The sequence below is a fragment of the Octopus bimaculoides genome, chromosome 1, assembly GCF_046866305.1.
Source record: "Octopus bimaculoides isolate indiv1 chromosome 1, ASM4686630v1, whole genome shotgun sequence".
Classification (NCBI taxonomy): domain Eukaryota; kingdom Metazoa; phylum Mollusca; class Cephalopoda; order Octopoda; family Octopodidae; genus Octopus; species Octopus bimaculoides.
In genome coordinates, this window is record NC_142928.1 from 161,057,206 (window position 1) to 161,069,085 (window position 11,880).

At 38.8% G+C, this 11,880-nt stretch overlaps 1 protein-coding gene across 1 annotated transcript in view; it reads right to left on the reverse strand.

Moving 5' to 3' along the window:
- LOC106882872 (bactericidal permeability-increasing protein) overlaps positions 1–8,061 on the reverse strand; it is a 65,234-nt gene extending 57,173 nt beyond the window's left edge. The window contains exon 1 of the mRNA XM_089361691.1: positions 7,888–8,061. Coding sequence (XP_089217817.1) covers positions 7,888–8,014 — 127 coding nt within the window. The 5' untranslated portion in view covers positions 8,015–8,061. The remainder of the gene's footprint in view (positions 1–7,887) is intronic.
- Between the last annotated feature and the right edge of the window lie 3,819 nt (positions 8,062–11,880).

Here is an 11,880-nt window from a genome sequence, read left to right on the forward strand (position 1 = left end):
CATTTAAAAATCTAAAACATAAATTTGTGTGTCAGTCATTGAAAATTTGACAAATAAATAGTTAAAAAACACCAAGTGATGCTCGTATGGGTGCTTGGTTGTTCCAATGCTTTAACCTCACCATTGCGCTCAGTAATGCCATGTGCAAGTTGGCTTGCTTCCAGTAGGTTCTGTTGAACCTTGTAGTGTGTGATCAATTGATGCATTTAGTATTAAATTGATGATGTTTTCTTCTTTCTTCCTCCTTATTTTTTTTTTTTTCTTGGCTGATGCCAGATGCCAGTGCCATAAAAAGCACCATTCAAACAATGGGCCTCAAGGAGGCAGGGACAGGTGACCAAGACCTTTGGCGATATATCATACTTGTGTAGACCTGTCAAACCAAGTGAGACTGTAGTTGTGGCCAACGCCAGTGTCAGGTCAATGGCACCCATGCCAGTGGCATGTGAAATATACCCACTACACTCTCAGAGTGGTTGGTATTAGGAAGTGCATCTAGCCATAGGAACCTTGCCAAATCAGATCGAAACCTGGTGCAGCCCCACCCACCCGCTTACCAATTTTCAGTCAAACCGTCCAACCCATGCCAGCATGAAAGGCAGATATTAAATGATGATGATGTTGATGATGATGATGATGCTCGTGTTTGTGTTTTGGATTTGTATTTTCATGAGGTTTTGTACTATATTTGTATCATATACATACGTTATCATCGTCGTCATCGTCATTTAGCATCTGTTTTCCATGCTGGCATGGGTTAGACAGTTTGACTGAAACTGATAACCTGGAGAGCAGCACCCGGTTCCAATCTGACTTGGCATGGTTTTTATGGCTGGATACCCTCCCAAACACCAACCACTCCAAGAGTGTAATGGGTGCTTTTTACATGCTACTGGTACGGGTGCCAGTTATGTGACATTGGCATCGGCCAAATCTATGATCTCACTTGGCTTGATGAAAATCTCAATGTAAAAAAATATAAAAACAAACAGTCAAAACAGAAACTTATGAGTTAATTGTGAATTGAGGACATTCATTGAATTCAAACCAGAAGATCGTTTTTAATAAAGATATAGAGGATATATATTCTTTTCTACTATAGGCACAAGGCCCGAAATTTTGCGGGAGGGGGCCAGTTGATTAGATTGACCCTAGCATGCAACTGGTACTTAATTTATTGATCCCGAAAAGATGAAAGGCAAAATCGACTTTGGTGGAATTTGAACTCAGAACATAAACACAGCTAAGCATTTTGCCTGGCGTGCTAACATTTCTGTCAGCTTGCCACCTTATAGAGGATGTATATTACATGAGTGATGTCATGGTAAAAGCCATATCCTAGTCTGAATATTACAAATACATGTTATATAGATATACGCTTGATGACACTATGTGACCTAGTATAAACAACAGGTGCTTTGAGTAGGTATCAGGTGACTGAGCTGAGCAATAGTATTGGTAATTCTAGTTTACACAGAAATCAGATTTATCATACAAATGAGTAAAAATTTGAAAGAGTATCTTTTTATCTTTTCTCTTTTACTTGTTTCAGTCATTAGACTGTGGCCATGCTGGGCAGGTCATTGAAAATACTTAATGCTTGCAAGGAATGAAGCCAGTATGTCCGCTGGATGTGTAATGTCAGTGTGCATACACGACAGAGAGTAAGCACCCTGAGAGAAAAGTTGGATTTAAGAAGCATCAGATATGGTGTGCAAGAGAGACAACTGCGCTGGTATGGTCATGTGTTGTGAATGAATGAGGACAGCTGTGTGAAAAAGTGCCACACCCTAGCAGTTGAGAGAACCTGTGGAAAAGGTAGACCCTGGAAAACCTGGGATGTGGTGGTGAAGCAAGGCAATGTCTAGTGACTGAAACCTTTGGAGATATGCTGCGCTTGAGAAGACCCGACAAGCCAAGTAAACCCATAGCCCGTGGCCTATGCCAGTGGGTGTAACCAGCCCACTTATGAATACCCCTCATTCATTGGACAATAAACTTTGCTTGCAATGACCTATTGAGGCAAGTGAAATCAAAATCAAAATCACTGACATGGCCGATGACAGTACTGGCTGATGACAGTACTGGCTGATGACAGTACTGGCTGATGACAGTACTGGCTGATGACAGTACCGGCTGATTGGCACTTGTGCTAGTGTAACATTAAAAGCACATCCGAGCATGATTGTTGCCAGGGCCACAGATTGGCTCCCGTGCTGGTGGCACGTAAAAAGCACCATTCAAGCGTGATCATTACCAGCGTTGCCTTACCAGCACATGTGCCGATGGCACATGAAAAAGAACATTCAAGTGTGGTCATTGCCAGTGCCGCTGGACTGGCTCCTGTGCAGGTAGCACATAAAAAACACCTTTTGAGCGTAGTTGTTGCCAGAACCGCCTAACTGGCCCTCGTGCTGGTGACACGTAAAAGCACCCACTACACTCTCGGAGTGGTTGGTGTTAAGAACGGCATCCAGCTGTAGAAACTTTGCTAGATCAGATTGAGCCTGATGCAGCCTTCTGGCTCACCAGTCCTCAGTCAAACCGTCCAAACCATGCCAGCATGGAAAGCAGACATTAAATGACGATGATGATGATGATGATGATAAAACACAGGATGTATGTCTGTCTGTGTGTTTGTCATGTTAAAACTCAAGATTCACCCAACTGATTTTAATGAAATTTTACACATGCATTACATAGGGTCCATAGGGCAGATAAACTGCATTTTTTAGGCATTTTCACAGCATTAAGACCTGTAACTTGAAGAGTATCTACTTACTTTCCTCTAAATTTGCAACAAATATTAACCAGGCTTCTCAAATTGCTGTTGACTAAAAAAAATTTTCAACACCAACTATGCCCCCCCCCCCCACCAAATGCAGATTAATCAGATTTAAGTATACTGCATTGGGTCTTAGCTTTGTTTAAGGCCATTTTCTGATAATAACATATTGACACTATTCATGCATTATCGGTAGTGTATAATATTCCATGAAAATTTTTTTGTCCAGTTTGGCAGAGGAAATGAGAACATTAAAATTTTTGTCAGTGTGCTGTTGATGCTTCAGGTTACCATCCAGCACACCACCGGACCATGTGCATGCGTGTGCAACTGGGTAAAGGCACAACAAACCCATTCATCCATTCTCCAAAAGTACCCTGTTGATCTTTCATGTTTCCAATCCTGCACAATGCAGCATGGCCCAACAGCATTTCTGCTTTCTATGTCATCCATGTCTGAACTATATAATGCAAAATGTTCATACAAAAAAAAAAACTGTTCTAGTGACTCACAGCCATTTGAGTTTTACCACGTGACCACTTCCAGAAGCTACACTCACCACCTGCAAATTAGTCCCGCTTGTGTTCCCTCCACCATTTAGTCAGATGAGTAAATACAGGGTATCCCAGAATTAATGATTATTTGCATGAAATTGGATGCACTTTTTTATAAAACTTACTTTTATTTAAGTTTATCATGTTTAATATGTGTTAAAAGTGTATAAATTTTGAATTTTGTTTATAATTTTATTTTTGTTTCTGTTGGACCCCTCTTATTTGTCCATGACAGCTTTTTTTCAATTTGACAGCAATCATTTTCTTTACCTCCAGCCCTAAGATGGAGCAATTGTTTAGCTGAGCTTAAAGAACACATTCAGTTAGCAGTGCAGGAGCTAACTTCTAAAATGCTTCAAAATGTGTTTCACAATGCTAAAGAAAATTTGGAGTACACAGGGATACAAACATATTAAGGAAATGAATAAAAATTGAAACCCATCAGTGGCTTTTGGGATACCCTGTAGTAATGGAAAAATTAACCATTTGCTCTACATGGAGGATCGGAAGCTTTTTAGTAAGAATGAAAAAGAGATAGATTCCTTAATACAGACTGTAAAACTCTTCAGCAAAGATATAGGAATGGAATTTTTCTTCCAATCAGTTAAGATCAGAAGCCATGAGAGCCACTGCTTGATACTGCATCAGGGCATATTATTATCATTATTATTATTATTGGTGAAAGTTTCAAAAATGGCAAGAGTGGAAGGTACCTCTCTCTAAGTGTAGACCTGTGAATCGGAGAGAAGGCGGTGCTCCAGCATGGCCACAGTCAAATGACTGAAACAAGTAAAAGAGTAAAAGAGAGAGTAGTGTTGTGCAAATTTCTCATTCACAAAAAGTAAACATGGAGAAAGAGAGCCAAGGAAATGAAATACAAGAAATGATCGATCACATCAACAACAGGGCTCCAACATGGCCACAGACTGGTTGAAATAGGTAAAAATGTGTGTGTGTGTGTGTGTGTGTGTGTGTGTGTGTGTGTGTGTCTGTCTGTCTGTCTATCTACCTATCTATCTAACATTAGGAAAATGTGTAATGTCTTTATTTGAATCTTAGTCCTCAATATCGTCGATGTCTATATTATTTTATGGAAGTTGTAAAACTTCCAAAACTTGTGAAAAATCACGTAACCGAGATTTCTTCCATTTTAATACCAGTTTGTTGAAACTGCCATGTTGCACCAACCGTTTCTTTAGTTTTGCAGCTGTTGTAACCAATACATCAATCTTTAACCAAGCTCAGTTTGTTTAGATACAACAACATGTCAACCAAAACAGAGACTCATCCAAAACAATACGATGTGAAGAGGGGGAAAACAAAAAAAAAAAAAGTAAAAATGGTTCTACCAAAATTTTTCAAGGTGGTGCCCCAGCATGGCCGCAGTCTAGTGACTGAAACAAGTTAAAGATAAACGGTGAAGATTTCTGCACTTAAGGGTTCAATGATAAGTTTTCAGTTTACTCAGAGACTACTTTCTGTTGCCGCAATATCTGTACAGCTTGGAACCTCTGACAATTGTTTGAAAGTTGAAGGATTTATTAATTGATGCAATGCTTTGTCAAAACCCAAAGATTTTAGCCGGTGGGTATAAAAACTTTATTGCACATAAAAATACTGTGAAACTTTAGAGTGAAAAGCAAGAAGGCAGAACTAACTATTAATCAGAATTTGTCAACAGTAGTGAATAAAACTCAACTAAAAGGAAAAAAAAAGTATCGCTGTTATTTACGATCGGTTGCGAAAGTGATCCGGTTTTTATTTATTAATAAATTTGCAACATTGCGATGTTTCTAATGAAAATGTCGCGTATCATGATAGCAGTAATTACAATAAAGTGTCTGAACTTTTCTGCGATATTTTGGATACACTTTTAGCAAAGACTCAAATTAAGAGAAGTATTTTCAACGATACCCAAAACTGTGTCGTTATGAAAGTTTTTTTGCATCAACCGAGTAATAAACTTTCGATTATTGGATATCTCTATTTTGTGTGTGTGTGCGCGCACGCGTGTGTTTCCTACTATTAAATGTGATGGAATTTGTGAGCCAACAGGTAACTGAAATACAAACCAGTGTAGGATTTATAAAAGCAGGAGTCGAACCAGAATGCTTGATCGCTTTAATTGTAACCAAAGACTAGAAGGTTGAAATTTTGACTAATAGTACTATTCAATGTTTTGAAAAGCATTTCATCCGAGAATTGTGACGATGCCTCAATAATTTCTGGTGGTAACAGGGGCGTCCAGAAAACAATGCAACTTACAAAAAAGGGTGAGCGGGGTAGAAATTCTGCATGTGTACTATTTCAATCATCAGTTACATTTAGTGATTGTTCACACGACTGAAGATAATGACATTGAATTATTTTTCAGGAACTATAAATAACTTTCTACATAAATCAAACTTGTTTACAACACATGGGTACAAATTTGAAGCGTTTACTAGAATAATTGTTAACAGGACATCTAGCAGCTGTTACTACCATTATTTCCAATCATGAATACATCATGCAAGTGTATGAGAATGAGAGTTCTGGCATAAGCATCAAAACTGGTATCTTGAAACATTACTAGCCTCTAGTAAATCATTATTGCTATTCTTCTTGAAGATATTCCTGAAGGCTCTTGAACCACCCGATAAATTGCTACAACGGTAAGGTCGCAATATGTCTGAAGGAGCTTCATAAATTACGGTACTTAATATTTTAAAGGAGATAAAAATAACAGAAGGAAACTTAAGAAATTCTGTCAGACTAACAAATTTAATTTAGAAGACGATTGTTCTATTCCTCAATTCCTCAATAAACGAGTTGCATTTCAGAACACTTAGCGTAATCATTAATACTAGCTGGACTCGTGAAAAATTCACGGAAATGCCATGAGAAAAATACCTTAGGAATGAGAACCCAGGTTCGAAATTTCCACCAAGACACCTGATGAAGGTTGGAGGGTATATCAGCTGAAACGTTGTGTTAACAACAAAGAAGGTGAGGACAAATATCCGTCAAATGTAAATAATATAAGTAATGCTATTGTAAAATTGAAAGATGATACAAATACAGATAGACAGTTCTTCGTTCAATTCGATCAAATGAATTATCGGCTCACTGAATTAACTTGTATGCAGTTGAGCACTCCACAAGCACCTGTAACATAATTTTCAGGCAGAATCAACGTGACACTTTGTAACGGCTTCTATGTCTCATAAGGTATGGGGCGACGCAGTGATATCGAACCTAGAACCTCGTTGTTACGAAGCGAATTTCTCAACCATTCAGCCAAACATACAAATAAATAAATAAATTACTATGCAAAGTTTGAGAATTAGTCTGAATTAGAGTGATCACCGATAAAGTCTTGAAGCCCAGTTCTAACTCAGCACCTGAACCTCGCGACGGGCCTGCAGGCATCAGACGACCCTGCATAAAACGCTAATCTTATTGTAAGTTTTTTTAACCGGATACAAAATAAGAGCTCAAAAGCCATACGCTAGGCACATCGAAAATCAAATGAATAAGCTTGTTACGCTGCACTCGAGCCGTACTACAATTCATCTTTTGTATTTTTATTTTTTATTTTTGTATAAGTCAAACAAGGAAGAAACGCGCTCGAATAGGACTCATTAGAGCTGGTTACCCGGTTTCCATATCGTATTGGTGACCGAGATCACAACAATCCCCATAAACGGGACGCTAGTCTGTCGCAGAATTCTCATTTACAGCTGAGTAGACTGGAGTAACCTCAAGTGTTTTGCTCAAGAGCACGGTCAGGTAATCGAATCTTATCATGCGGACATGCATGCAACACCATGACCATCAGGTCATGCACTTTTACGATGAAAAGAAGGAAGGAAGTTATATTAGACAGAGAGAACCTAACCAAAATGCTTACAGAAAGGTTGTCGATTCCGCAAAAAACAGTTGTGCATTGATCAGTTGGTGGAATTAAATAGAGCGATAGATTGAGTATATCACATGAGAACAGGAATGTTTGTCTCCTAAATTCAAGACATGAATAATTGAATACACTTGTTCAGGTGCCTTGCAATAAGATCGAACCCGGAATCACGAGAATGCGAAGCGAACAACTGAACCACATAGCCTCGTCTGCGCCCCATACTTGTTTCCAAACACTTATTTTATCGAATTTTGATAAATGAAAGATAAATTCGATTTCAGTGATTTCTGTATGAGGCTTTGAAGATTCTTCTGTTGACCGCATTCCTTTTAAATACTAATATAAAGGCTCTCAAACATAATCACAATGACATAAAATACTATAGAGGAAGGAGAGGATAGTTTAACTTATATAACCAACGTCAGTACTTCATTAGTATATCTTATATTATTTTATCGCTGAAAGACAAATGTGATGACATCAAAATTGGAATTGGTTAAAGGGTATTGCGCGCTTGTGCACGAGAGAGAAAGAGAGAGAGAGAGAGAAAAAGAGAGAGAGAGAGAGAGATGCGTATGTGTGTGGATATGTATGTAAATAACGATTACAGTCACAGAAAAGAAAGTAAACAAAGTTACATATTTCCTTACCAGAAAGAAATGCTTTATCTGACAATCGAACTTTCAAGCCAGGATTTTCTGCATTTGTAAAAACAGCATTGTAAAATACCGTACTAATAAGTAAAAGTACAGTTTTAAGTAGCATGCTGGATAACATTGTGAATGTTTGTGTGAGTAGACGAGGTGACAATAAAAACTAAGCTCGTGATTAGAGTAGACAAGAAATTATATATAAAAGCTTAGTGTGTCAAACAGGATTTAAACTATTGTCACGTGACATCTTGTGACAGTCTTGCTCGAATGCACTATTATAATTCACTCACACAAAAAAAAATAAATAAATAAAAGGGAAATGTAAACTATTAGGCACATATCTAATCAATTACATAGATTGGTGTTAGAAATTGAAGTATTTTGTTTGATACGAACATTTTAAATTTATACAACTTGATAAATGTATACAAGGAAAGAATATTAGAGATAGAAAACTTATTCCTACACATCCGTAAATAACATCCTAGAGTGGAACACTAAATGCTATTATGATTTTCCTTTTTTTGTTTTCCTATTTTAAAAATTTTGTTTTGATTTTGAAACCTTTTTTACTCGTAAGTTGTCGATTCAATCACACACAAAGCCAAAGGAAAAACATTTGATTGCTCGATCTCCTAGAAAAGGTGACCGAATTTCACCGAAACCCTACCATCTTAAAAACTGCAAGGATATCGTTTAGATGATAATTTTGATGTATTTCCTGACAATAAGATGACTAGAATGTTTTGAACATAGGTTTACTTAATCATCTTGAGAAAGCCACAAAGGGACACAGATAGTATGGTGAAGGACTAGAATACTTTATCGTATTTACCATCTTAAAGCATGGGCACTCTGTAGTTGCCCGGGGACTTCGTGAGTTCAAAGATGCATCTATATAATGTATCTATAATGCTCTTGTACAAAAACAAGGGGAAGAAGAGTGTATGTGATAACCACAGGAGAATATGTTTGTTGTGCATAACTGGAAAAGTTTTTGCGAAGCTGATCCTCAACTGCATGTAGTAAACAGCGAATATCCTGAACCCCAATGTGGATTTCGGGCTGGGAGAGACACAGTTGACATGATTTTTGCCCTTCGGTAAGTTCAAAAAAGAGCAAGTGAGCAAAATACTGACTTGTACACGATCTTTATCGACTTGACCAAGGCTTTCGATATACTTAATCGCGAGGTGCTCTGGAAAATTTTGTGAAAAGTTGGTCTTCCTGATAAAATGATAAGGGTAATAGTATCCCTAGATAAAGGAATGGTGGCACCAGTGATATCTAGCAGTGAATGTCCAGAGGCATTTTCCGTTGGAACCAAACAGGGCTGTGATTTAGCTCTTATACTTTTTTCATATTCTTTTCAATGATACTCCAACATGCTTTTAGAGATTACCATGAAGGTGTAAAATTCCAGCTTTGCATAGAAAGAGGTCTACTAAACCTAAAAGGGAAAAGTTTCAGATCAAAGAAAAAGACCAAGGAAGAGATTCTATGTGCTTTTCTGTTTGCTAATGATCGTGCTTTGATTTCTTATACATTTGAGGGAATTTAGGAAACAGTTGATAGGCTTTCTGCAACAGCTCGTACATTTGGACTATCAGCATTGAACAGACAAAGCTTTGTTCCAACCAAGGCCTGGGGCAGAACATACTCAGGATTTGAATGTGATGATTGACAACAAACCACTCAAATGGATCAGATCATTTAAATATCTTGGAAACGCAGTAAACTCGAAGAGCACTCTTGATGACGAAATCAATGTTAGAATATTTAAGGCTATAAACGCTTTTGGAAAACTTTTCCATCGTTCGAGCGAGAAGTACGGTGTTCGTCTGAAAACTATAATTGCATACAAATCTTGTATTTTGAGCACATTTTTGTATGGGACTGAAACATGGTCTCCCTACTACAGATATATAAAGAAACTTGAAACCTTTCACATGTGTCGTCTGCGCAATACCTTCAACATAAAAATAGTAAGATAAGACATCAAATGTCAAAATCTTAGAAAAATGTGATATCTTCAGGATCAAAAGCATGCTGCTGACAATTCAGTACAGATGGGTAGGACATGTCATTTGAATGAAAGATGACTGCATTCCCAAAATTCCTTTCTATGACCTACAAGTAGTGTGATACCGCGGTAAAGGAAAACCCGTCCTTGTGTATGAGGATAAATTGAAGGAATTGCTGAAGTCCCTCCAACTTAAATCACATCCTGCTGTCAGCAGACAAAATTACCCAGTCTCAGGCGAAATCAGAATTGTGAATGACAGTAGTGAGACGGTGGTGTGCCTCACGCGGGCGGTCGCCACCAACAAGGTGGAAAAATTATCAGAGGACGATGTTGAAGAGTGTCTGGGAGCCATAATGAGGAGGACTGCATTTATTAGCAGAAGAGGAAGGTGCAGCGCGGTGGAGGTGTGGTTTGCCACCAAGGAGGAAGCGGCCTCACATTCCACCACTGTTCTGCGGTCGGACAGGGTGCTACCCGCGTGTGGGGACGGGCGCGGTGTTTGAGTCTGAGTGGGGAGGGTGCCACCTGAATTGGAAACAGAGTGGGGCACTGGCTGCCGCTGAGGACGATCCAGAGTTAGGAAGGGTGGGAGGAACAAACATGTTAAACTGATGGGGATGCGGTGTTGAGATGTAGCTTTTTGTCACTTTTGAAGATACTGAGAGGGTCCCCTACCAGATGGAGATTGCAGAGAAGGGTTCGCTTGAAGTTAATGTGGAGGGTCGTCGGTCCAGTTGTTACATATGTGGAGTAGGAGGTCATATGAGGACATAGTGCCCCAAGTACGAACATGCTCAGAGTGAGAAGGTGGTGGAGGGGAACCAGGAAATGGAGATGGAAAAGGAAGTTGAAGTAGAGAAGGGCAGAGAGGACATATGCGATGCAAAGTCAGAAGAGGAGACCAGCAACAGAAGCCGAGAGGACGCCCCAAAAAGGTGGGGAGCTGCCTAAACTTGAGCATATGCATGCAGTAGAGACAAAATCAGGAGAGAAGGAAAGTCATAGGAAGTTCTTGATAATCTGCAAGAGGAGTGTGGAGGGGAAGGAGGAGTATCAAGGTGGAAGGGACTGGTGAGGGTGAGGCTGCCCAGAGAGGGATTCAATGAAAGTGAAAGGGGTGTTCTAGTGAATGTAGAGGGATGTGATGTGTTCATGGATTCATATGGTGGATTGGTGAATGTGATGGACAGGCTGTGGTTTTGTGACACTCCGCCGCCGTAGTGGAATGTGAAGAGTTGGGAAGATTAGAGATATGATATGAATAATATATAAAAAAAACATCATGATGAAAATGTGAACTTATTGTTTCTTTTTTTAAAAAAAAAGGTAAAAAGAAAAAAAACTGTTCAAAATCGTGTCTGAATGTAACCACTCGACTTCGGGGTTCGAGTGGAAGTTGCGCCTGGTTTTATCATTATTCATAATTTCATTCATTTCTTTTTATTATTTCTTCCTTGCTCGATTTCCTTTTTATATTTTTGTTTCCCCGATTTTATGTTTTGTATTGTCTTTGTGCTGTATGAACGTCGAGTGCGCATGCGTAGTAAAACTAGTACTTAAAGAGTGAGTTTCACTTTCTTAGGCAGTTGAGCGACAGACCTTCTACGTGACAACTCCTCGCTCCTCAACGAAGCACTCTTCACCACGATGCCTTCGATGGTGATAGCTACTTGCTTCTCTGGCAGGCATCAAGGAAGCTCTTAACTTTCCAATACCAACTACAACTCAATCAGCGGCTGCTAAGCTGAGTGACACAGGATTTATATAACCAAGCATCATCAAAAATAAAACTTATTTTTATTATGTTGTTGAATTGTTCTACTGTTCCTTAATATATAATTATGTTGAAAGGTGATAGAGAGAGACTAATGTCTCTATTACAATTATCAAACATTTAAACTGGTGACCCCGACGTGATTCTGTTCATGCAGTTTCTCTTTAATGGCGATTTTTGTGTCAGCTTT